The sequence below is a fragment of the Rhea americana genome, unplaced genomic scaffold (assembly GCF_003343005.1).
Source record: "Rhea americana isolate MKP2758 unplaced genomic scaffold, rheAme1 scaffold_2, whole genome shotgun sequence".
NCBI lineage: Eukaryota > Metazoa > Chordata > Aves > Rheiformes > Rheidae > Rhea > Rhea americana.
The window spans coordinates 5,695,190-5,722,987 of NW_028186149.1; the positions used below are offsets into that span (position 1 = coordinate 5,695,190).

Below are 27,798 nucleotides of genomic sequence, written 5' to 3' on the forward strand. Positions count from 1 at the left end.
CTTTGAAAATGTCTGAAAATTCCAGTGATAGTGATTCATCTTGTGGCTGGACTGTCATCAATCATGAGGTATCCAATCTCAAATAAATGATGTTAAATAAGTTTAAGACTCACCATATACAGTAAAATGCCATTTCCATGTTAATGGTTTGGTTTGTGTGGATTTTTCATGACARTGGAAGATATAGAATAAATACTTTTAAATGTGAAAATATAATTACAAAACTAGTGTTTAAAAATGTATACCCTAGTACTGTAGCTAATACAAATTTTATCTGTTTTTTTTTTTAAATAATGATTACATAGGTTTTACTCTGAAGAGCTGGTAGAATTTTAGTGAAATGTTCTCTTCTGTTCCATCTTTTCTGAAAACATTGGCTTTGTTGAGAAATGGAGTAATGAGGGGCAGGGCAGCTGATATTCTTGACCTTATGATGCAGGGTTGTCTAGCAATAAGAAGTATAGCAGTCTCGGAACTGAAAATGATGGTTGGTGAGGGCTGCCATTCTTCAGCTTGGAATGTCTTGAAAACAGCAACAGCCTGAAAGAACCTCCAAAGTGGCAAAGGATTTTTCTGTGTGAAGCACTGAGTTGTGGAGAGAATTTCTCTCTCTCTCTCTCTCTTCCCCCTCCCCCCCCCAGAGACCAGCAGTAGTTTGTAGTACAAGCTCTGTGTTATTCATGCTGGAATTCTGAGCTTCCTTGGTCCTACTTTCCAGGCAGAAGGGAACAAGGCCTAAAATATTCAGAAATAATCTAGATGTTGGCTTCTTGTGGAGGAGGAATTCATGTGGCAGTGCAGGATTGAGCTAGTGGCAGCAGCTAAGAAAATGGTGCTTTTTTCCATTAGGTAAAATGTCCCTGAAGAAATATGTTCTACAAGGCAATATACAAAAGCAATCTAATTATTGTATAAGGAAGTTATGATGGTAGATTGTGTGGCAGCAGACAAAAAGAGCTAACAAGCTATGTGTGCAAGGTTAAAAAAAAAAAAAAGTTTTCTTGATCCATAATCAGTTGATATGTGGGGCTCTATCATATTCGTAGGGCTAATTGTGTTTCAGTTACTCTTTTGGTCTCTACTGTGGCTTCATTTATTAGGTACACTTTTATTTGCTATGAATTCCCTCATTCTTTGAGGAAGACCTGGGCATAGCTATTTGCAAAGTCACTATTATGTTTCTGCAGTTTTGGCTTGATCTGGTTGTTTGTTTCTTACTTTCTGATGCTTGACTAGTTGTATTAAGTGACAATGGTTTTCTTAAAGTAAAAATCATTTTTAATTCATAGGGGAATAAAGCTTTAGGCCAAAAAGCCTGAAACAGTGGAAGGTCTACTGGGACAGGATTCAGTGTTGCCTAGGTGGCCACAGTATAGGTGTCTGAACCTGATCTTAGTTTCTAGGTTTACATTGTATAGGTTAAGTCAATACAGTCAGTGGAGTCTAGAGAGCAGGAATTCTTATCCTAAGGTAGACATTTGTATTTGATCAAATGATTTGCTGTCTTGAGTGCAGTGACTGTTGATTACGAAGGTGACTTGGACAATTTACTCAGGTAAAGGCACTTGAGGTTAGATAAGATGAATGTTTTATTTTAGTTAGTAATGAATGAGGCAGGTCTAGGTTCTTCAGAAACTCTGAGAAACCTCTGACATATTAGTCTGTATCTCCAAAATATTATTTCTTTTTAGGACTAAAGATTTTTACAGCTCTTCTGATCTTCACTGATTTGTGGTTGCTGTTACTAAGTCTCATCCTGTAAACTGAGCGCGTTACTGAGCCAGAATCCTCAGAGAATATTTTCATGGAATGACTCTTACATGTTAACATACTGACTGTCTGGATCTTCTTGCTGCCTGTCCCAAAACATTCACTAGGAACAGTACTTGAGCTGCAATGTTCATAGGAGAAAAATAGGAGGTGGCAGTAAAGATCCTGAGAAGTAATCAGTTGTTTCTGGTTCTTTCTGCCCTTTCCCTATTTGCAGATTATGATGAAAATCAAAACGATTTGAAAGAAACTATTACAAACTGGTGATTGTACTCAGGTTTTGAAAGCTTAGCTAAGTTTCAAAAGCAATAGTGATAAACATGCATGGTTTGTGACTTTAAATGTTGAGCTATGCTTTCATTTTTTTTTTTGCAGCAAGTGGGTATTTAAGGGATAGTGAAAACTTTCTTACCTTGTTCACGGTTGACTGGCAAGTTGGGAATCCTTTCAGCAAAAGAAAAACAGATGGGCCACTCGCTCCAGTCTTAGAGACCAAACTGGACACAGGAGCGCACAGATTGCCAGGCTTTACAGACTTCTAATTCCTAAAAGGCTTTAGGAATTGGCTAAAACAGCTGGGTTACTCTGCAGTGAAGTGCAAGTTTTTCTCTTCGTAGTTGGGATGGATATTTTACACTGTGACTAAAAGTGAATTATGCAGACTGATTAAATCAATGTAACACAAGATTATAGGAAGGCAGGAATATGTCTAGTCAAAGCAGAATACTATACTGCTGTGAGGAGACACTGGTAATGCCTCCCACTACTCATAAAAGAGGAACTGCTAATTTTGTAATCAAGAGAGGCACAGGATTGGGGTCTAGTGAGTAGACAGATTCCTTTCACAAGTTCTTTGCTATTGATGGAATGGAAGGGTGATTGAGATCTAGCAACAGGTTAACTGAATGAGAGAGCTTAGACATCCCCAGCAGACTGCATGTGTTTAAAAAGGATGACTTAGTTCATACTCAGCAAGCCAGATTTCTATGTATTTTAACTAAAGTTTTAATATACTTAAGCTACATGCCTGATGTCTATCTTGCTGTGGAGCTTGGACAAAGTAAATAGTTTTCGTTACCCTTTTCTCCTCCTCAGTTTAAGAAATGAAAATAATATTCTATTATACCTGAGGACAATTGTCATATAACAAGTCTATATACATACTTGCTCATAAAGACACAAATAATTTTGTGTTTTCCTTTTTAGATTTCATTCAGATTTTAATAAGTTACAGTTGATTTTTTTTTTTAAGAAAATAACTTTGTAACATGATTGTAAAATGTATCTTATTGCAAGTCTTTTTGAGGTACCTAGTCTTCCTGAAGTACAATCTCCTCTTAAAAGCTAAGTCAAGCATGTTTGCTTAACTACTGACCTGAGGCAGACAGGGAAACTGATCTGAAAGTATTACTACTGCTGAAATTTCACACCTGCTATTACAAAAATAACTAGCTCTGTTTACAAAAACAGTTCAAGTTGTTTTGGATCAGAGTGAATTAATATTTTCCAGTTAGGTTTTGCAAAATTATATTTTTCTAATAACCTTACTGATGTTCCACCAGTCATTTTAAACAAAAAAATTACAATATGATGATTAAATACTCGGGGTTGTCAACTGTACTGATGGAATTATGTGCCCTGCAGTCTCCTCGTTTTGTTAAGCTTCAGTTCCTGTTTTGGTCTGAGATTATTGCTGACTTGCAGCTAACTTGCAGCTGACTAGTAACTAAGGCTTCTGTCTGGATTAAAGACAGAAATCCAATTTAGAGTTGATATAAAACTGTTCTGTGTTCCAGTGTTACTGAACTTGCATGTGCTTGTATTTTTCTGATGTCTTACTAGTAAAAGAGCTATTCAAAATTACAGTGGGAATTGAGATGCAGTAGGGGTATACGTATTTCTCCTTTATATTAATACTTCTTAGTGTTCATATTGGTATACAAGATGTTCCATTTTCTGTGTGCATATATTTATATACAACACATGGGCTTATGTCCTAGAGTTTGGTCCCATATTCAAAACTCACAGGTGATAACCTCCTCTCTTTCTCTAAATTAAATTTAATAAATATTAATAGGAAATAGGATAAGAATCAACAAATAATAAAATAGGAAATAAGAATCAATTTGGAATACCTGGTATAGCTGTTAATTTCATGATGTCTAAATTGCATTTTTTTTTCTAGAGTTGTGTTTCTGTGCCTTTTTTCAGTCAGTTGTAGTCATAGGGAGTGTTACATATCAAAATTTGCTTCCTAGCTACTGAATATTTTTCTCACTTTTCTTTAGCTTCTCAAAATAATCTTTAATTTTAAAGGTTATTATTTTTCTCTTCAGTCAGTCCATTTTTATTATTAATGTTCTGTTTTCTTTGTGATCTTTTCCTACTACTACACAGTTAACTTTGTGTCAGTAAAGCTCATTTAAAACTCTTTTAACTTTAGGGTTCTGATATAGAAACAGTGACTTCAGAAAATGGAAGCACAAATGGTAACCATGAATTTGTTTCTGAAGAATATGTTTCTTTGCAAGAAGAGCAACCAGTTGATTTCAGAGGTAAGAACTTAAAAGGGGAGCCATTCCATAAAGAATGCCAGTTGTCACCTTGGCACAAAAATAGTAGTTTTAATAGAGACAATATATGTTCCAGGTCTCTGTCAAACTACTTGTTTTGTCATTGTTGTGAAAAATATTCAGTAATCAACTTCATTTCTATTTAAAGAAAAAAAATTAGAATTAGTAGAATGACTTTCATTCTATCAATACTTTAGACATCTTATAGAGTAGTATGTACTAGTGTAGTTGGAAGATAGCTTTTATAGTTCCTTTGATAAAAGAATTGTTGATATATAATGTCATACGAGTAATTTGGAAGGACCATCAGACCTTTTTTTTGGTTGTTGTTGACATACTGCATTAGCATTTCTTGAGTTGGAAGGGCAAATCCTWGTTCGTATTCATATGAGTAAAATCCTTCAGTTTTATGTTTTAATTGTTAAATTTAATAATCAATATATTGATATTGGGATGTGAACTGACACCAGTTCAGTGTGTTACCAACTACATTTTAACTTGGCCATGTTTCCAAATTCATAGCCTCTCCTAGCAAAACCAAGACTAGACACTTGAATTCTAATAACTATCTGAACAATATTTTAACTATTTCATTATGTAAGTATACTGTGGTATCCTGTTACCTTAGGTTATAGGATTTTTTTCTTTTTTTAAAATCTGCTTTTTCTACATAGGTTACTTAGAGTATGATCAGTATGAGCATTTAGAGTTTAAGTATTCTCCAACCACAGGTTCTGGTTCTGATGCTTATTGGAAAAATATTAAACGTGAGATTTAGTGTATATTTTCAGAAAACCTTTYCATTAAGGTTATCCATTAAGAATGGATAATAAAAATCTCCTACAGTATTACACATTCTAATGTTATTTAGGATTGAGAATACTTTGTAGGATTACTGTTTTTCATCCCTTGTTTTATTTTTTGATGAGCTTTTTTAAAATTTTATAGCTCAGTGCAACAATGATGGCGTGGCAGCAGTGGTAGAAACTAGTCTCTCTGCCGTTGAGGAAACCAGGACGGTTCCTGAGGTAAATTATGTGTTATATTATTCAGAGGCTGCTGTTAGCCCCATCTTGCGATACCAAGTAATGTTTTGAAGGCATTAAAATAAAGATACTAATTTTCCTTTTTCAAAGCGTTGCAAACTCTTGTTACATATTTTAAAATTACTCTATATTGTAAATACTTGAATAATTTTTAGGCTCTCGATTTTCTTAGGAAAAGAAAGTGCCTGACGATGGTTCCTGTGTTGGGACTGTTAGTGATGATTCCGACATTGTTACACTTGAAACTCCAAAAGTGGAAGAAACTCAAATTCAGGAGGAAGCTCCAGCTGATGATGAAGCAGCTCGAAGCTCGGAGGATTTTAACATGGGTTCCTCCTCTAGCAGCCAGTATGCGTTTTCTCAACCAGAAACGGGTAAGAACAGTAAATTCTTAGGCAGCTATGTGCAAAAATATCACTAGGAGAAAAAAAATCTTTGCTCAGGGAGCCCTCTTTGTTTAGAGAGAGGAAAAGAAAACCTCTTTTGGGGTACATGTCCATATACTTACAATTTCTAGGACAACTCTGTTTGCCCTGACTTTCAGATTTTGTCCAAATATATGTCTGTAATGTTTTTCAGAATTAGTAAATTTGAAAGCATTCCTCTCTAATGTAGTGTTCGATATTTCAAAAATAGAGTAAATTTCTAGCATGTTTTAGAGAATTAAAGTAATTTTTAACTCATAGAAAAATTACAGCCTTTTTCTTGGCAATTTTGAGGGCTTTTGGAAAGTTGACACAGATGACTTAGCTACTGGGATAGAATGGATTTTTGATACCCTGAAGACTAGTAACAGCATAACTATAAACAAACACTTTTTGGCTACCTTCATACCAATGTAGAATGTATTTTTTTAAAGATCATCTTAGTATTTAACAGTACTGCAGTGCAGGTTATTCAAGAAGAAGGATATGAAAATTTGGCCATTTAAAAAATTATTATTGTGTTACTCTTCTCTAGTCCTCCTTTCTAATTCCATTTGACTGCTTATTTGTCATCTCTTATGTTCTTATTCTCTTTCATAGAACTTTAGTACCTTTAACACCTTTGTATTACAGAATTTTACTTTCTACAGTAAATTTACTACAGAAGTATTATTATTTTTTAACTAAAAAATTATTTTTTTTCTCAGTAGAGCTAGACATCYGCAAAGGTTTGCTTATATTACGTGCTCTTATAGTATCTGTTGGAATCAGAAACTGACAGCTTAGCATCCAATTACAAACAGTGATCATTAGAGACAAAACTGTCCTCTTCTTTAAATCTTATAGATGATTTGACTTGATTTTTAATTTAAAATGTAGGATTTTTTTTCTCTTAGAGCAGAATTCTAAAAATATGTTCTTTTTTCTTCCTGTTTTTGTACACAAAAGTCAGTTGGCTGGAGAAGCTGAGGAAGATTCCTGATTGTGTAAGGGGATGGGGCAATGAGGTGAAAGAGCATGTGTCTCACAGTCTTCCTTTCCAAGGTGGTGTGATTAAATGTGATCAGCTTGTGTAAAGCTGATTGCTTATGGCTTGCATGGAGTGTTGTTAAAATTATCAGTACCGACCTGACTTGATCTTATAGTAGTGATATTCCAAACAGATGCAGAAAGCCAGTCTTTACTTGAGAATTTGACTGTCATTCTGTTTTGTTTGCTTTTTCAGAAGTGTTAAATTTGTATGTTTATTTGGAATGAGCAAAAGTAAAAATTTTAATACATTTTAAGACTTACGCTTGACCATTTAAATGAATAGAATTTGTTGAATTCCAAATGTACGTGTGGCTGGCAAGAATTTATTCCTTCTAATTTCTTCAGCTGATTTCAGCCTGATCTTCAATACAGTGCATTGGATTGACTGAGTATTGTAAAAAATATCTTGAGTACTTTTGCTTTTGTTTAAAGTTTCAAGGTTTTAGCAGTCAAAATGTTCATGGCATCTTTTTGCTAATGGAAATGTTCTTGTTGAGTTTTCTGTTGTGTGGGGAAAAGGATGAACTTTAGATTTTCCTAAAGTAGATACTAAAATATCTACAAGGATTTTCTGCTACAGCTGAGCTGGCAAACCCTTCTTATGTAAGGGCAGATGGTCTCAACCACACAAACATAAATATTTTAATACTCCCTCATAAATGAAGTAAGCTAACTAGCAAAAGCACTAATATACTGAAATAAACTGCATTTACTATTGAAATATGTCCGTATAGAAACAATAAAGAAAAAATCATATCCATAGCTGACATTGTTATCTCACCTAGTTTCTAGTGTAGATCTGATCCTTTAAAATCACAGCAGAAGTTAACATTTTGGACTGCTTCTGTGATCACACTTGGTTTCATTTGCTTTTCATTCTGTCTGTTACAGTACAGCTTTTTACTGAATTCTTACAGCTGCTGTAAGGCAAAGTCACCCTTGTCTGAAAGGGTAATGCTGTTGACAACTTACCAGTTAAGTGTTTTTCAATGGTTTTAAGTGTCTTAAGCATTTTGTCTTGCTCTCTGATCACTTCCCCCCCCATTTTTTCCTCATTCTTTGGTGTACCAGAGAGTTTCACATTTGTTTGGGAGCAGCTTGTTCCTTAACCACTTTTGTATTCCATATGTGTAAGCTTCTTGGGCTATTGAAACAACCTTGAAAAACCAAATAAGCAAAAATAACACCCCACTGAAGTCTTCCTGTTCAATTTTTTTTTCATATATCTGACCTCTGCATTCTAGTAAGAATATCTCTCACCTGACAGAGTCATTTCTTGGTGCTTGTCTGTCTTCTCCAGGATTGGGGAAGGTTGCATTAGCTTAAATGGCTTGTTATAAAATAGTGTCCTTTTCTGTCAGGTTATATAAATGTATTTAAGAATCTGCACGTCAAGTAAGCTGTGTTAAGTGGTTTGTCTTACTGCAATGTCTGCTTGGTCAGTCCGGTTTGACTAAAAATGGATTTTCTGGTAAGGGGGAAATTATCTTTTGCTATCTAACATGCTACTTGTTCATGGAAGTTAGAAATTAGGCATATTATATACTACTTGGTACTCTTTTATGGGGTTGCTGCAATCAATTCTGGTAAGTTGGAGTTTATTTTTGGTAAATAATCTTAAATGGTAATGCTTTTCTTAGACTATGGCTAGCATTGCTTGGTATTCTTGTTTGTTCAGTGATGTGTGCATGGCTTTGCTTAAACAAATGATTTTTACTTGTGAAGTGTTCAAAGACAATAACTATATTTTTAAATTTGAATGGCAATTTCAGATAGAAGAATGAACAGCCATATTTCTTGAAGGGGTGTTAGCATCATGTAATTGCAGGCATCAAATTTAGAATCTTACTTTCCCAAGTGGGAAGACTCCATCATGTGCTGGAGGCCTCATTGACCACATTGAATCTATTTCAGGCATGTGAGTTAGGTACCTGAACATAGATATTGAGAGTTTTCCATTTGTCCTGCTGCCTCCCCCCTTAATATTTACCTCATACTTGAAAACGATGCTGTTAGAAGAGAGAAATTAAATAATCTGTGTTTATATGATGGATTATATCAATTTATTTACAGTATCATGCAGTATTTACTGCTTCATGCTGCTAACAGAGAGCAAATACAGCTCTGTTGTTTTTTTCCAAGTTAGAATATATGACTTCTAGGTCACAGGGTTATGAACATACAAAATGGTATCATAAGTACAACTTTACAAAAATGCTATGAGAAATGGTTTTTATGGTTAGAATTTGTTTTTCTCATCTTGGCTGATCCAATCTTTGAAAACATCTGTGAGGTAGTAAAAGCTGTTTGGATCTAGAGTACTAGGCAGGGGCATCTGAGTGGTTCCTTTTCTGTGATTGAAAATGGCTTTTTTGGAAGGTAGATTAAATGTTTAATACGTAGTAGATGGTGGCTATTAAAGGTAAACAAAACATATTTAAATACATTTGTGATGCAAAGCTTTATTCAGCTGCATTATAGTATCTATATTAATGGAACTTTAATGGATTTTTTGTCTACAATTGATGTAGATCATGGAATCAAGTGGTTTGAATGACAGATTATAATAAAACTATGTCTTTTTGTAGGTTTTCTTTTAGTGATCGTTGCACTTTTATGAAATAGTTCAGTCTCAATACATATGAGAGAAGGAAAACTGTGTTCTTAACCTTTCTACTTCACAAGAATTTGCAGAGGCAGTACAAGTAGATGCTTTAAGTAATGGGAAAACGTTTTCTGATGGATGAATTATAAAGCATGGGCAACTGCTATGCTGTTTTTCCATATAATTTTGTCTAGATTTTTCTGTCTTTTCCTTTAAAAACGGCATTTTGACCTTTGAGACCAAACAGTTGCTAATAAAACAAAATTTATAAAATCTCTATATGATAGTTTATGCTGAATGTTATGTAATGCTCTCAAAGACAAATGCCAAATACATTTTGCATAAGCATGATGTATTTTTGTACTTGATATAAATTGAATAGAAAAGCAACTGTTCTTTGTTGCTTTTCAGTTTTTTCATCTCGGGCTAGCAATGATGAATCAAGTAGTGATGAAACTAGCAACCAGTCCAGTCCCACAGTACGAAGACGTCGGGCTAARAAGAGGCTGATCTCTAGTTCTGAGTCTGAGGCTGGACCGTCTGCTGAGCCGGAGTCCGAACCTCCCAGAGAACAACAGCACAAGCGCCAGTTCAGTAGTGGCCTTAACAGATGCATCCTACTAGCTTTGGTAATAGCAATCAGCATGGGCTTTGGACACTTCTATGGTGAGTTTATAGAAAATGAAATACATAGAGCTGAGAGCTTATGTACTTAACAAATGCCATTTTATTTTGTTTCTGATTCTTCTTATTCCCTGCTAACATGATAAACCTAAAACAAAGAAAAAGCAACAGCTAATGTGTGGATAATAGAAGAGGGACCTTCAGCAGTGCATTTATTCACAGAATCAGTGGCATYGGAAGGGACCTCTGGAGATCATCTAGTCCAACCTCCCAAAGATTTCCTGGCGCTAGTTCYACTGCGGCTTGAACCCAGAACCTTCAGCGTTTAAAGCAGATGTGATTACCACTACACTATCCTTTCTCCCCAAATTATATTTAGTATATACTACATTAAAATTAAATAAAAATGAATTTTTATTTGTTTGTTCTTCTAGATAGAAATTTCTTGTTCTTTTCATAATGTGGTATGTATGCTGTCATTCCCAAGAAGATTCAGAAAGCTGTTTCAGGCTTTTGTCCGATATTTACTCAACTAATAAATGTAAGGGATAGGCATAGTTTTACAGCACTGCATAGTATCAATATTTTTTTCTCTGTAGTGAAAGAAATCTGCTATAGTTGTCCTTGCAATTTCAGAGTGGCTTAGTGAATCCAAGATCACAGCAATTTCTCTGTGTTCTTAGTGTATGRCCTAAAGTTGATTCTCTTCTATTATGTTTCAAGCATGAGCATTATGCAGATTGTTAGCTACCTCTAACAAAATAACAGAACTCAGTAGTGATCTAAATCTGCCTAGTGCAATCCTGATCTTGTAATTCATTTTCTAAGTGATAAAAATGATAGAGCCTTTATTATTCAGGTACTTCTAGTCTTATGTGAAAACATGTCTCAAAAAAAGACTTGTGGTTCCATATAAGACTGGAAATACAATTTTAATCAGGCTTAATTTTTGCTAGTTGTTAGTCTGTAAGTTTTGACATTTATTTTGGAGGATTTATAGTAATTTTCACTTGAACATGTTTTTTTTTTCTGTTCTTAGGTAAACCTGAAGGTAAGAGTCATGAATTATTGTTGATGCTGGGCTTGCATTCAGATAAAATTGTGCGCGAGCGCACGTGTGTGTATGTATACTTATAGTATATATTTAAAAAAAAAAGTCTTAACATTTACTAGCATATGCAGGATAACAAGAGTGACTAATCCAGTCATGGGTARTAGTGATGAAACCTACCTTTTATTTAGCACTTGCTTGCAGTTGCAGCTAGTAGKACTTGGTGAGAAAACTGATTGATGTGTATTAGCATACTAGAAGCAGAGAGGAATAGAGTGACTAGACCAATCTTTGAGTAGTGTTTTGCTGTGGTAACGTGAGGAAGTGGTTTCATTCCTGTTTATTGCTTTTTCTGTATTTAAGTTRGGATTGAAGATAAATATTATCCTTTGTAAGAACTGAGATGTATGGATGAGAAATGTTTTGTAAATGTGTTAAGGCCCCATCTCCTTTAAAGGAGTCCTGGAGCTCTGGGTAAGACTTATCCCATTTCATGTTTAAAGATGTAGAAGACAGCTAGGATTAGGTTTAATCAACAGTTCTGTCCTTATTGATATAAAACTGAGCTACCTGGCTTTGGGATATTCTAGGAGGGAGATCTGAAGATTGAGAAAGAATCAGGAGCTCAAAGAGGGCAAGCTTTTCAGGAACAATAGGTAACTGGAAGAGCTGAAGTTAGGAAGATCTTGTCAACAGGAAGTCTCTCCATGGACACTGAGATGTTTCATGTAATTTTTTTTTCTTTAACAATAAACCGCAGAAAAGAATATTACCTTAATGCTAGGAATTTGGCAGACTACTTGGATAATCTGAAGGATATTGTGATCTGCTTATTCCATGTGGACGATAATTCTGTCCCGAGAAAAAGAGAAGGAGAGTAACTTTTTTCTTTGGTAATTCATGTTTCTTTTAACATGAACCCCTTCCGCTAAATGCAGTCTTCAGATTCTTAGGACCAACAGACTTCTTTGAAAGGACCTATAAAAGATAAATCTGATGGTATTTTTAAATTCATTTATGTGGGGATATATCCTTCCAGTTGATGTTTTTTAAGGCTGTGTGAACTGAAAATCATTGCTGTATACAAGTCATTTCCCCTTTGAGTTGAAGTATTCAGTTAAAACTTGTTTTAATAGAGCACGCTATTAGTCCAAGCTCATATTTGACAATATGCTAAGCAGAACTTAAGACAGCACAAAAATACCTCAGCATAATAGCATTTACTCTTTTTTTTTTTTTTAATATTAACCTTTCCCACCAATACAGGAACTTTAACTCTGCACATGTTGCATTGAATTGGAAAGAAATACCTAAAAATTGTTGTTGCCATCTGCTGTAGATCCAAGAGAATCTTAAAAGCAAAAACAGAAAAAAGAAAAAAAAAGAAAAAAAGCATCACTGCTAGAACGTTAAAAACCACTTACAGCTGTAGGTAGGGCAGTACTAGTGAGGAAGTGTTATAAAATAGTAAATTTTAGGGGCTAATATGATGAAGATAATTTTTAGGAAAAGAAAAAGCTCGTCTCAGCATCTGTCTCTCAATTGAAAAATGGGATCTTTGCTGAATTATTCAACCTTCACTGTAATAGATGAGAATGACAAAATTGACATGCAAATACTTGCTGCTTTGCAAGCAGTATTTAAAAACTGTGTTTCTTCATGGAAGCTTAAATATTATGCCAATATCCTCTTATTTATGTAACTTTATTTAGCAGTGAGAGCAGTAGTTCCAAAATGATTAACACTTGGATTAATGCTCTACTCTTTTATCCTGGTTGGCTTGCATGTTACTGATTAATTACAAAAAAAATCACACACGTCCTTTCCTGCATAACTTTTGCTTGATTTATGTCTAACTTATTCCGTACAGTGTTCAAAAACTTTTTTTTTTTTTTTCACCAAACAAAAGACAGTGTAATGGAGAATTTGGGGATCTGTTTGAGAACTTGTTTCCCATTGGAAGATACAGAATCAGTATATAACAATTTGGTTTTATAATCTTTACTGTGTTAAACTGTTTTTAGTAAGTACTGGTTGGAAATTACAAGGTAAGAATGCTCCTGAATTTGCAGAGAAAATGAAGATGATGTTTAAGTTGGTCTTTTCCTCTCTTTGAGTCTACTAATTATTTTGAGTCASACTATCAAAAGAAGTTTTATTTTTGTAGGTACAATACAGATCCAGAAACGTCAGCAGCTGGTAACAAAGACACGTGAATTAAAAGATATGAAAGATGACCTTTACCAGTGCCAACAAGAGCAAGGAGATAAAGCACATCATAAAGCAGGGGTAGGTGTGAGTTTAGCTGTAAGTCGTGTAATTATTCTTATGTCCCTGTGGAATTTACACAGAGCTGAATTACTTTATCACACAAATATGTTACATACATTTCTTTAAAGTTTTGACAATGTCATTTTGTTCCCCACCCCACCAAACTCTTGATGAAGTTTTTGTAATTCGATCAAATGTTGAAATAAGATATAAAACAGGTGCCACTAACGTCAGCAGGCGATGAAACATAACTTGGGTTCTGAGAGTCAAATTATACTGATAGCTCAAAAAGAATATATATTACCAATTTGACTCTCTTTCCATATTTGAAGAGAGCAGTAAAATACAGATGTTCTGTATTGTGGCTTTTTAAAAAATATTCCTAACTATTTGCTTTCTTTTCATAAGGGTGTCTGTATGTTTAATCTAAGTTAGATTTCCTTGTTATGATTCTTCAGTTAGGAGTTACAACATGTATGTAGGATATTTTTAGGATTARTTCTTTAGAATGCTTTTAAAAAGGGTTCAAAATATATAGCAGAAAAGTCAGACACTCTCCTGTTGAAAGAACAGATAACTGTAACAACTAGGCTGACTCGTTTCTTTCATTGAATGGCTGTGAAGTCATTGATTTTTGTTATTTTGAGATTCAGAGTAATACAGAGTTGTATGTACGGTTACATGTTAAGTCTGACTAGGAGCCATCTAAAACAGAACTTGGGGGATCTACTTGTTAACTTTCTTTTTCTAAGCACATACAGCATATGCTGTGTGATCTTCTGCGTCTGTTTGGCACTAGAATCTGTTTAAACAGACTTTTTCATATATGCAGTCCTAGGTAATAGTCTAGGAGTTATCTTGGTGGACTCTTTCTTTTTAGGAATTTGCTTTCTAAACTGTCAAAGGTTATTAATTTTTCAAATACTCAGCAATGTGTATTTTACTTTGTCATCTTTAGGTAATTAATAGGTAAGACTAGTAAGTGCCTTATAGGGAGTCTTAATTTTTGAACAATTTATGTTGCTGACATCAGTATTTATACATAATTGAATACTTTTAAGAGTTTGTTAAGGATGCCAAGAGATGGGGGAGATCCTCTTGTCTTATAGTTACATGAACATGTTTTTCAGCAACAAATGTGGTTCAAAATCAGTTTCTGAATTTCTGCCTCAGTTGCCTCTTGATGTACTTGCTTCTGTTTATGTATTTCGATACATACATATTATTATGTGTGTAGCCACATAAATATGTGGCTATACAGTAAACTCAGATTGCTGACTATAAAACAATAGCAAACATTTTTTTCATTTCTCTTTCTTTTTAGGCTAGATCAATTCAAGTATCTAGTTTACTGTCTTACAGCCAGTTCAGTCAATACAAACAAGAGGTCATAATCTGTAGCTGGAAGTGGGAGCTTCTCACATGGTCTTTGTTGCCAAGAAAGTGTTTGTGTGCATATATTTGAGATAAACAAACTAGCTCTATTTTTTCATCTTGCTGTAGCATGTGCCACTGCATCCAAAGCAACAAGTAAACTCAGCCTGAAATACCTTGGTCTTTCATTTTTCTAGTTAAAAGTGTAGCAATTCTCCTCATAATATTTTTGCTCTTTTTTTGTGTGTGTGTATTAGTCACTCAAGGGAGATGTTGCCATATGTTTGACCTCTACTGAGGTGGAGAAGAAACCTTTTGAATCTCAGAAAAAAAATCTTGCTGCAGAAAATGAGCACTTAAGAGAATCTCTAGAGAAGGAAGAAAAAGCTTTGGCCTCACTTCAGGAAGAATTAAGGAAGCTAAGACAACAAATTAGAAACTTAGAAGATAAAGGTACTAGCACTGAGTCTATTGTCATGGAAAATCAGAAACTAAGGGAACATTTGGAAGAGGAAAAGCAAAAAAATTATAACTTTCTTAGGCAAAAGGAAACGCTATTTGCAGAAGCACAAATGTTAAGGAGAGAACTGGATAAAGAGCGTCATGTTACAGAAGCATTAAAAAAAGAACTGGAACAGTTAAGTTCTCATCAAACACCAGACAGTGCTAATGATGATGATACACTAAGAGAAAAGGAAGAAATAGAAACTTTGCGAGGAAGACTAGTAGAACTAGAAAAAAAGCTAAATTTTGAGCAACAACGCTCTGACCTATGGGAGAAGCTGTATGTTGAAGCAAAAGACCAAACTGAAAAACAGGARATGAATGAGAAAGGACAAAAGAAAAGTGGTAAAGGGCAAAGTAAGACTAAAAAGAAATCAAAAGAATCATTTTTTGGTTCAGTTAAAGAAACTTTTGATGCTATGAAAAATTCCACAAAAGAGTTTGTAAGACACCATAAAGAAAAGATTAAGCAGGCTAAAGAAGCAGTGAAAGAAAACCTGAAGAAATTCTCTGATTCTGTGAAGTCTACATTCAGACACTTCAAAGATACCACAAAAACTATCTTTGATGAAAAGGAGAAGAAATCAAATGATAAAAGATACGAGGCAAACAAGAAAGCAAAAACTGTTTACCGAGAACATAACTTTCATGAGAACCTGAAGCACATGCACTACAGAGGACCCAACATGCCAAAAGAATTCAAAGATGGAAGAAAACATCAGTTTACAACATACGAAAAAGATACAAATTCACAGAAATGTCTCAATGACCCTGCATGTGATAGGAAACATCAGTTTGTCCTAAAGGGCTGCTCTGGTATTTTTGAATGTGCTCATCAAGAATTCATTAGTCTCTTTAACAGAGTATCAGATCCTATCAGGGTGGATGAATTTAATCGACTAATTAAAAAGTATTTGCAACAAGTTGTAGATAACTTCCATCACTGGAGAGAACTAGAAAATTTCATCAGTAAGTTTTTTCATAATGGGATCTTTATACATGACCAGATGCTGTTCACTGACTTCGTTAATGATATCAAGGATTACCTGGAAGATATGAAGGAATATCAAAATAATAATGAAAAAGTGTTTGAAGATTTGGACAAATACATCTACAGATACTACTTTCACTATGATAATTCACCCCAATATGGACCCAGGTTTGTTTCCATGTTTCCTGAACAGTTAACAAAGTGAAGTAATCTTTGTAAAGACACCTAGCCGCCTTGTTTTAATAGGTGGCCTTTGAGACAGATATACATATACATACATATATACATATATATATGTGTGTGTGTGTATGTATATGTGTGTATATATACATATTTTTTTGGATGTTAGGTTGGGAGATGTGTTATGGATCCACATAGCACAGTCTGATATTTTCACTGAGTCATTTAGAAAACTGTGCAGCTGTAAGTAAGACTAATTTAGACTCACCAGCTACGATAGTTATTTATTCTGTTATGTAGGCCATCTCACAAGAATAATTAACTGTAAGACTTCCATGTTGTCCTTCCTTAAATGGAGAGGTTTTCAGGTACGTTTGAAGCAGTATCAAAGTGCTGTTCTGGCAGATAGCTTCCCTGCTSGCTCTGCAGAAGTTTCAGTACTCTTGTGTAGCTTAGTACAGTGTTGAATAGAGTAGAGCTACTCAAATGGCGCTCCTGAACCTAAATTTTTTTCAGACTTCACATACAAAAGACCTTGACCTGAATTGTTTCCCACACTGCTACATGGTTTCCAGTATTTCATGCTATTTTCAAGGCTTCTGGGGAGTAGTTGTGGTATGCTGCCTGGCTGGCTTAAAGGAGCTAGAGATAATGGACTGTTACCATTGCATAGACATTGGTGAAAGAATATTAAGCAAACAGACTTAATGCATTGTGTGGAGCTTGCACTTTGTGGAACAATTATATTTCTACATTTTATGTGGACTTTAATGTCACTATTACTACAAAATCAAATATTTTCTTGTGCTAATTTTTATGTGGTCACACAAGAAAAAGACTTATGTATATTTAAAAATTAGGCGTCTTGGACATAATGCAATTTTTCCCTATGTTGATATTCAGTGCAAAGCATACTTTAATATTTAGATCAAGATGCAGTTCTTTAGTAAGGTTTATCTTTTGGACTTACACTGTTTAGTCTTTCACATGTTTTTTGCAGCAAGATACCTGAACAATTAACTACTAATTAACAATTAATTAGGATTATTTAATCTTATGCGATATAGTACTTTTTCTTATGAAAGGCTGAGCACTGAGAATGATACTTCTATTAGTTAAAAAGCATTTTCTAATGTGTAGTTTTAAAAAATACATGATAATGTTATAGGTGAAAGCTTTATTTATAGTTCAAGTACCTCTTATCCATTCATTATGACAATGGGCTTTAATTTCTGATTAATTTATATACTTAAYTTTTGAGCATTTTCATTCAGTTTGCAGAAATAGAATTTAAAATCTGTTTASTGATAGTATCATACAAAGTTTTGTATTATATTAAGGATAATAGCCTTATCTCAGTTTAGCAGAAGCTTAGCTAGTAAAATCATAGGCTAAAAGCACAGTATTATATCCTGTTGGAACTCTGCATCAGAAACTACAACAGGTGACCAACAGTGTTTCATCATTAGCAGCTTTGTCTTATAGTAAAGTCCTGATTGTAGTTATAGACATGAAACCCTCTGAAGTGCCTGTGTTTGTGAACTGTTTTTTTTTTTTTTTTTTTTTTTTTTTTTAAGTTTCTAGGAAGTTTTCATTATTTTCTAGAGCAGAATGGAATAGAATTATCTGAAAAATTGTAGATTCAGATCTCTATTCAAGCATGATGGTAAGGATATGCAAACAGCTGTTCACCTGGCTTTATTCTTTACAGCGTTGGGCAACCAGCTGCAAAGCACTTGTATTTTTAGAAACAGATGATTACTTTTAAATGCACCATTGTAATGATTGTTAAGAGAAAAAACAAAACTAAATCTACTTACTTGCTTTACAACAGAAAGGACTATTTCCTACTACTGATTTTTCTTTTCAGCCAACCTCAGCCTATTAAAAGGTGTTCTTGACAATGTAATTTTGTTTCAAAATGCTTTTAGAGAGGTGTTTCTTAAGAGTAGTAATAAGCTTTTGTTTACTCCTTGCAGTCGACCTAAAAGACCTTCTTTTACACAAACTGAAAATTCCAGACATGAAAAACAAGCTCAGAAGTACCACCACCGTAATAAAAGAGAAGGTAAATGGTATAAACATGGTCGCAGTAATGGAAGACACATGGCAAATCTTGAAATAGAATTGGGGCAATTACCCTTTGATCCAAAATATTAAGTAATTTATGTATGGTAAAAATAAGATTAAAATGAATAATTCACATCCTCTCTGAAAACTAATTGTTTTTCAACAAAGCAGCAAGATGCAAATTTTTACTCTAAATGGTTTGACTTTTACATTGTTGTTAAGAGGCAGAAGTCAAGCTTTCTAATTTGCATATTCTGTACTGTTGCTTTAGCTGTTCTTTGGAAATGATTGATAGTTTGGGTGCCAGCAGTATTGTTACAAAAACTAGGCATGCAATGACTTGTGTATGAAAAATACGCTTAATTGCATTCCATTAGTGTAGTTCCAGCTTGAGTCATGCATAATGTACCAATAATTAACTCCTATGTTTGATATACTAACTTCATCTCATCCTTCAAAAAAATAAGACATTATGGTAATGTATTTGCTAGTGTCTGATAATCTTATACTTGTTTCTTGTCTTTTGGGGATTCAAGAGCCTGTTGAATTATGAAAAATTTGCTGTGCTGCACTCTAATCAGCTTGCTGATTTAAGCACTTGAAATGTCTTGCATATCTGCATATTGTGGAAGAAAAATAAAGAGACAGTGTGGGTAAAAGTCTTTATTTATAAAAACAAATCTAGCATAGCTCTACAGCCATATAAAAAATGGTCCAGTCTTGTCTGATTTCTTACTGTAGAAATAGTTATGTGATAGCTTCGGTTTTGATGATCACTGGTGTTGTGTTCTAGCCCCTCCATCCTGTATTGCCACTGAAGCTGCCTTCCGAAAAATTTTTAGATATTTCAAAACTGTCAATAGCTGCCTAATCAGACTTCCCAATTTTACTTACCAGGTTTCAGACTCACTACCCTCTCTTTTCTGTAGTATAAGATCTTTTAAGTGTAGTACAACTATGTAAAAGTTTTTTCATTATATCTTAAGTCTRAAAACTGATCCTCAGGCATGATTYATTTCAGTTTTTTTCTGTAGACGTAGATGTGGCTTCCAACTCGTCCTTGAGGTACATGAGTATGAAAGACAGTGGCAGATTTCTCATAGCCCTTTAAAGCTAGAAATGATGATATTTCCTGTAAATGAACATATATAAGTTTGTACAGTCAAAAACTGTATTTGGAAGCATCAGTACTGTGTTCCAAAGTCTTCTGGAAACCATCAGTTCAACTACCCTGTGGAAGTTTTGTGCTTTATTTAGGAAAAGCTGCTGGAACAAGAGATTCCTATCCTGTTTGATCCTATCAAAAGTGGATCTTCACCAGAGTTGGGTACACAGACTTTGTAAAAGAACTGTCAGGAACGCATACTCTGACTAGAGGCCTTGTTACTTTTTATGTGTCTATAAAGTCACTTAAAAGCATATAATTACGGGAACAGACTACACAATAGATTTTTCAGTATGGCTTGAGGAAAATTCCATAAAAGAATATTTTATGGCATGTAGAATTTGCACAGAGGGCATACCTGAATGCTAAGTACATATCACGAACAGCAGGTATACTGTATTATGAACGAGAAGGTCTTTATTAGACTTACGTGTTTTAAAAAGCTATGGATGATAGCTTTCATTCTTATTTATAACTCTACCTTAATTTCTTTTGTAACTTGCTGTGAAGATTAGATTTTTGCAGTTACCATACCTGTTCTAGCACATTGAAGAAAATCAAGTGGCTGGGTAATAACGTATCATTGTAAAACTCCTCGTTAAGCCAGGCAAGTGGATTAGAGTAAAATAAATCTGCTTCATCAATATAGCTCTCATTTCCAGTTAGGTCCGGGGGACACTGAAGGAATCTCATTTTTAAAGGACAATGAACGTGGCTAGGGAGAAAAAAAAAAACAAAACATTTCTGGATAAACTGACCAAAATGCAAGACTTGAAATGACTCATCACCTAAAGATAAAAAAGGTGGAGTAATTGCTTTTTTTCCCTTGAGCCATAATGTTTTCTTTCATATAAAATACAGAAGGAAAGAACAAGTGAGTACATTCAGATCCAAGTTCCTGTGACTATATTTTTAGCAGTTCACAGAAGGCAGATTTATCTTAACAAAAATACCATCTGCATAACATCAGTTCTTTAAATAAAAGGTTCTTTTCAACATCAGCTTCACTTTGTAAATCTGCCTTGATGTTTTGTTTAGTRATTTGATGTATTGCAAACTTCTTGGAATAATGACTTCAGTTACTGTATGTTACATTTCTTGACCTTCTAGTAGAAGTGAAGGAAATAATTTTTGTAGCAAAACTAAAAATTACTTGCTACAGTCAAAATAATATTTTAATTACTACAATGAAGCAATTTGAATTACTGTTATAGAAGTCAGGTAGTCCTGACTTCTTCTTTAAGACTACTGCATATCCTTGTGCAAAGCCCTTAAGGAAAAAAAAAATTTGCTGAATTTTATTCCGTGGAATAAGCATTTGTCTGATTTTCCCCGTTTATTCTACATTAACAGTATGAAAAAAACAAAACTTGTCCTGTGTTCATTTATTCATCTCAATTTATTAAGTTTGGGAAAAAAACACCTAAATTTCTGCTTAACTACATAAATTATAATATTACACACTCTATTAGCTATTTTATTACCTGTAAAATGGAGTAGAGTGGCATGGCATCATGATGAGGACAGAAGCTTGTGACTGGTAAGAGTTATTACACAGTTGCTGTACATGACTCATAACATCAAGAGAGCCTCGCTGGTGAATCAAGCCTGTATACAGTGCTGGGAGCAAGTTTGATAAAAGCAGAAAACTTGCTGCAGATTTCTTCCAGGCTTTCAGTTGTTCCAAAGAATATCCTAGAGAGACATATAAGTAGGTTTTAGAGATAGGTAAATACTAACAATTTCACACACAATCTCTTGTGAAAATAGTAGTATTTACTGGAAAATCATTACTCAATTTAAAGCAATACCTTGTTTTGAAGTATTTTCTTAATACACTGTCCTCTCCAGTCTTTACTGTTTGAATGGAAATTCAAAAGGTTATAGTTTGTCCTCTTGCTGGATAAAACGATGTCAGTGTTAAGCCTGTCTCTTGGCATCTAGAAGTAAAATTTCAAAGCCAGTGCTTTACCTCTTTAGAGTTGAATTTTCATTATTGTGAGGAAGTAATAGTGCATTCAGTCATTTGCATGAATGACAGGTGATGACTTACTGATGTGTTCTGGTTTGCAAGTGTCCAGGTAAAGCCAGAATGAATGACACATGCTCTGCTACTGGCCAGTTGGCATTCTTTTTCTCCAGCATGCTGATAGCTGCAGCATTCCCTTCATAAATTTGGTGTGGTCCTTATTTTTACTAGTTTCTGAGCCACCGCCTTTGGAAAAGCTTATTCCTCTGTCTTTCTTCATGTTTTCTTCCCTTTCTTGAAGGAATTAATACTAGGAAGAGAAACATTTCTCCTGATGGGAGATCGCTGCAGCAACCTGTTTCTCACAGCCCTATATTTAAGATAAACCTTTTATAGAACACACCTTCATGTTCTAACCTATCCAAAGACCCTTATGTGCTTGGTCTCAGTCTTACGAGATGAAAGTATTTTATGCAGCTTAGTTCTTCTTTTGATTCACCTTTACTGAATCAAAAGAGACTAGTTAAAATAGGCCTGTTTCAGAAGTGGAACAAATGCATTAAATTATAGTCTTCTGTTGGTCTGTGTTCTAACAAATTGTAGATCTTTATCTTAAATGAAAACGAAGTCCCGTATTAGTCTGGGGTTTAAACACAAGTAGAAACATTCTATTATAAGCATTTTTTCTATTTAGCTTTTGGGAAACACTGTTAGCTTATCTTTAGGTGTGCTCAGAAAGAATTTTAAAATGAAGAAGCTTTCTCACTTTATATAAAACTTTTCAGCAATGTAAAGTCTTCTTTGTAACTGCTGAGTTACCAGAAATCTTTTGTCATTTTTTCATTATTAAAGTATCCAAGCAGATGGTATTTAGCCCTTGATAAATTGAGAAAATGTCCTCATTCTCTTATAGAAATGAAAGTTAAGAGGGATATTAATAACGTAGAAGAGAGAAGTGATCTGACTGGAGTTCTTCCGCATGCAGAAGTAGAACTAGGTATCTTAAATCTGCTATTAAACTGGATGTTAAACTAAGCCAAGGCATATTACATATCTGATCTCTGTAGCAAACAAAATTACTGAAATAAGATTTAATTTTGATTAGACTAACAGAGTAGGTTAAATAAAGTCACACAGTTTTCTTTGGTTCATCTATTTTGAACTTGCATTTTAAACTAAAGCTATACAACTTCATGTTCTAGAAGTCTTGATCTTTCCTTTGTAGCTTTTTAACTTACTAGGTTTTAAACCATGATGTCACCTTTTCTGTAGATGTTACGCTAGTCTAGCTAATACTTGGTGTTGTAAAACATAAAATACTTCTTTATTAGGGTCTTTTCTGTATTTAACAACGACAGTACAAAAAAAGCAATGTTTTAAGTGTTGCTGTTAATGCATTAGAACAATCTTAGCTGTCAGAAGCAATATGCTTTCCAGTTTAAACTGTGGACAGATTTTCTTGAAGACCCAACTATGCTGATAGAAAAATTAAAGTCCTCAAATGCCAATGGAGCAGTTCATGAGAGCTAGGTCTGATTTTAAAGTTAATCATGTTAGTCTAAATAGTATATTCCTGATTTAACAAATTCACCTTACTATGCCTGAAGGAAAAAGCACTCAGAGTAACTGCTCCCAAACTTATGTGGGAAATAGCCTTCAGCTGGTGGTTATGTAAGAGCAGACAGGAAGACTAGCATCATCTACTGACACAACTGAATCTAGAAACAGATAATTTTAAGAGTTGAATTTCCTTTCTGTACACTCAAAGGCATTTGTGTTTCAGCATATTTGCAGAACTATTTGAAGAAAAAAAATACTATGCAGGAGCAAAAGCAGAAAGCACTGTACGAGTGGCATTGCTAAAAAATTAGGAGTAAGTGATGCAACTAAAAAAAATTTTTTTTAAACAGAAAATACTTCTGTCCATACTAAGGATGCTCTACCTGTATTTCAGTGACTTGCTGTTTTTTATTGTCTTTTCTAGCTGTAAGCAAAGGTTAGGCTAATTCTAAGAAAGCTTTGTCAAATACAAAACCATGACTATTAACAGTCTATATTGGGTTAAACTTATAAATAAGGAAGGTTTAAGATATTTAAAACTAAATGCTTACCACAAAAAAATATGCAAAATGGCAGCACTGGATAGATGAATCTGAATTCTTTATGGCTCAGCATGCTGTAATAAAATAGATATGGTACTATGGAAAGAGAATTAAATGCATCAGTCTTGTTGACAAAATATGTTTTAGAGCATGCAGGACTAAAAGAAGAGCACTTAAACATATGAAAAAGCTTTTGGCATTTAATCAGTTTAGAGTAAACATGCAAACTGTTACTTTTCAAGAACACAATCGGCACACAGCTCACTTGTTCATATTAAAAAGGCTATTAGGTGATTTAGAATTTTCATTTCTCCTCGGATTTCACGCTGAATTTTCTTAAGGGTCTTATCACTTCTAAAAAATAGATATATGCTAATTATACAAGAAATATGATTCCATAAAATTTGAGAAACTATTGTACAATTGATAGCAGTAGTCAATTGTAGTAGTTAAATAGTTTAACTTATTTAACTGAATACCATTATCTTTGTTTTACAGAAGACGTAASCTTTGATTAAAAGACCACAACCAGGGAAATACAGTTATGACACTTTCAAAAAATTACCTGTATACTAACACGGTCCAGATGACTGCTATTAGAAAGATGCGATATCTTCTTGGTGCCTGTACACAGCCGTGAATAAAGAAAGGCAGTTGGGTACCCAAGATAACTGGTAGTCCCTGGGTAAAGTACCAGTGCCAAGGATGAGAACCGTAAAATGTTCCCAAATTCTGCAGCACATTGAATTTCAAGAAGTTCAGTTGAACTAGTACCCACTAGGAGATGGAGGAGAAAAAGTTAAGTAAGAATCCAAAGAGAAAATCAATCAATCAGATACATTAAATTAAATAATCGCCACTGCCCTTAAATGATACAGAATTTTTCATACTTAAAAATCTTACCTCCTTTCTACTAAGACTCCTCACAGACTTCATAGTCTTTAGCAGTTAAAAACAGAAATCTAYAAGTTTTCTAGTTTGCTGATAACAGGTTTCAATTAATTGAGAGCAGAACCTATTAATTTGAAACAATATTCTGACAATTTAAAATAACTGAGAAGTCAGTGGTTAAGGTTTTATTACTTAGAGGCAATAAGCCAAACAGACAAAGATTAGAAGTCACAGAAATTATAATGAAAGAGTGGGAAATCTGAAACATCTGTCCATGTTAAAATGTTAAAAATAACCTTGATCTTACAAATTGTGTTTAGAGCATCTTACCTTACCAAAAAACACACGGTCAATTATTAAAGAGGTTCCCACTGTGACCAATCTGCAAAAAAGGAGAGTTGGTTGCATTATTAATACTTGAATTGTTTATGTACTAGATTGTACTTTTCTCTAGATTGCCAAAACTCTCTGAAGAGTTACTGCTAATGTCTTTCAAGATTACCCGTGCCCTTGGCCCTTTTACTGTAGCTATCACAGTCACCTAGTATCCTTGGAACAATCCCAGATTAAGCTGAAATCCTGCTCATGTCTTTTTTTCATGAAGTTGTTCTATGTGCTTTTCTGCAGCAAACAAATACAGTCATTTAAAGGAAGCATGTCTCCTCTTTAAGCTTTTGCAGAAGGAGTCTATTCTTTCCTTATATCAGCTCTTTTGGGGTTTCCTGTCTTTACTGCAGTATGCAGTGGTGAAACTGATCCTCAGATAAAGCTATGCACAGTCATAGTTTGTTAAATTCAGAAAGGACTTACCCAACTGGAATGCAGGTGTGTAAGACAAGGTCAGCTTTTTTTTGTTCTTGCCAAAAATGATTGAAGACTAGAGGTATCCATGGAATAACAGCAGTGGGACGAATAACAATTGCAAGTGCTACTAAAGTTAAATATTTGCAACTAGAATGAAGAAACATAAGAAAAATAAGTCTGTCAGAAGCTATGATCACTTCTTTTGCAGACAGTGACATTTTAACAATTTAAATACTGTCATGTCTCAGACCAGAAGGTCTGTGTGTTGCAAATAACTTTGATTCTCTGAGTGCAGAGAATCTGTTTTTGCTAGGAGAGCTGACAACCATATAAGTACTTCACTACATGGAATTTCTAACTCGATGGACGTACGTGTTTTAAAATAAGTACCTGGTAAAGAAAGTTAGTCGTGACTACAAATTCATCTGTGGCTGAACCCTAAATAGCCTTTGTTATCTTTTCCCAAGTTATCAAAACTCCAGTCCTCTAAAGTCTAAATTAAGATGCTTTGATCTAAAGTGTTGCTTTGAGTAGAGGAACTGGAATGAAGAAGTGATTTATATACTAGCTGTATCACTACTTCAGGGGAATGGGGTAAAAAACCCCAAAACAATAACAACAAAAAAAAACCCCACACGACCCACAACGGCTGTTCCTTCCATGATCTAAAACAACTCTTACTATATGAATAAAGTGTTTTGGTTGCTTTATGTTTTAAATAAAATGCAGCATTTCAAATGGTATCAGTTGATTGGTATTATCCCAAACCAAAGGTTACCAGTACTGTTAGCAGAAAGTTTCTCACCTGCTCCCCATCTTGGAACCTTTTATTGGATAGTAGGAAAGAGCAAAAATGGTAAGAAGGGTTTCCATGGTGTTTGTTAGAGTTCTGGTACAGGAATACCATGTAAACCAGGAGCACAGCTGGCAGAAGTACTGAAAATAATTATGAACAACAGGGTGCACAGGRAAAAATGTTAACACAATAAATTCTGTAGTCTTAAAAAAAGGTGATAATTCTTTTACTATCATTTTACTATTCCTTACACTGCAATGGACAGTGTTAATTAACATGTATAATATTTTTTTGAAGGCTGAAACTCACCACCCACTTTGCTGTTTCTGCATTTTCAAGGTGTCTCACTAATGAATAAAGCTTCACATCAGCAAAAGCTGCCAGAAGTGCTTGGACAAGTCTAGGGACCCATATCTACATAAGCAAAGAGAAAGTTTTCTTAATTGCAACAAAACCTGTTAAATTCTAAGTTTGAAGAGAGGACTAGTGAATTACTGAATGACTACTCAAACGTGAAAATACTAAGGAAATTAGTGATTATKCTCTATAGCTTTTCATATTTTTCTTGCGGAAAAAATGGCCCTTTGGCTAGACTAGTATTTTTGCCCCCCCCCAAACCAAATCAATGAAAATCTGAAGTTCAACTGAGAATTTTCAGAAATTTGGAGCAGAATTAAAAAAAAAAATTGTCATTTATGTCCAATTGAAGGAAAAAGTGGCTGTTGATACTGAGTTGATGATCTCATGGCAAACACTGTTGGCATGAAACTCAAGATTCGTGGAGGCCAGGAATAATCCTCTGCAGTCACAGGCATCAGTCCTGTCACTGGAGCTCTATGAATGGATTCTGAACCATGCAAGAGTTAACTTCTGTAAGGCTTCAAATTTGAAGTCTGTGCACTCATAGCTGTTTAACTATCAGATTCTAGATTTTGTATATTATGTGGACAATGATAAAAAACACAGTGGATTTAAATACAATGTTTTAAATTAAATTTTCATAGYAAATAYATATATATWTTTAATTCTAATTATACTTACCAGCAGTTGAACATCATCCTTAGCCAGGAGCTGTAAAACTTTATAGATGCTCGCAAAGATCAATGGGTATGAATAACCTCTTAAGCCGTTTTCCCATTCCCAAGTCAGGTAGCCATAATTATTAGTATTAAGGATATATATCATGAACAACTGAAACGAAAGAGTCGCTAGCTAAGGTATATCAGACTTGCCTTAATCCCTCGTGAGGGAAAGCAGTGATTTTTTGTTACTGACGAGGTCAGCAGCTCCCTGCAGCGGGAGCGTGTGTCCAGGCACGCAGCGCCCGGGGCAGCAGCGCTGGCTGTGCAGCGCGGGAGCGAACGCGCGCGTCCCCGCGCACGAAGGATATCGGAACACCATGCGATGCGCGACTTCCAGCGACTGCCAGTACTCGTCGGGCACGAAGCTCGTCTGCACCAGCGCGCAGTTGAGCCCGCGCAGCGCCACCGCCAGCGCCACCAGCCGGGGGCTCTCGCCGGGCGGACCTGCGGCGGCACAGCCGGGCTCAAGCACC

The 27,798-nt window shown here is 34.8% G+C and overlaps 2 protein-coding genes across 4 annotated transcripts; one reads left to right on the forward strand and one right to left on the reverse strand.

The window, feature by feature from the left end:
• Positions 1-21,377, forward strand: CCPG1 (cell cycle progression 1). 3 transcript variants are annotated; one of them, XM_085303377.1, is made up of 10 exons: positions 1-68; positions 4,214-4,325; positions 5,292-5,371; positions 5,562-5,763; positions 6,763-6,858; positions 9,863-10,117; positions 11,115-11,126; positions 13,294-13,415; positions 15,029-16,434; positions 18,426-21,377. In XM_085303377.1, the coding sequence occupies exons 1-10, from the start codon at positions 9-11 to the stop codon at positions 18,604-18,606; spliced, it is 2,526 nt and encodes an 841-aa protein (XP_085159503.1). In that variant the 5' UTR covers positions 1-8; the 3' UTR covers positions 18,607-21,377. The 3 variants fall into 3 exon arrangements, with proteins under 3 accessions (XP_085159503.1, XP_085159501.1, XP_085159502.1); XM_085303375.1 differs by lacking the exon at positions 6,763-6,858; XM_085303376.1 differs by lacking the exons at positions 6,763-6,858; positions 11,115-11,126.
• PIGB (phosphatidylinositol glycan anchor biosynthesis class B) lies at positions 19,164-27,794 on the reverse strand (the record flags this gene model as incomplete). Its single annotated transcript, XM_085303662.1, is given in 11 exon segments — positions 19,164-19,648; positions 20,216-20,396; positions 21,166-21,376; positions 23,762-23,826; positions 24,318-24,529; positions 24,974-25,025; positions 25,454-25,594; positions 26,253-26,383; positions 26,553-26,657; positions 27,285-27,402; positions 27,634-27,794. Coding segments are annotated over 11 exon segments (1,554 nt in total), but the record flags the coding sequence as incomplete, so codon positions are not given.
• Positions 27,795-27,798: the final 4 nt, after the last annotated feature.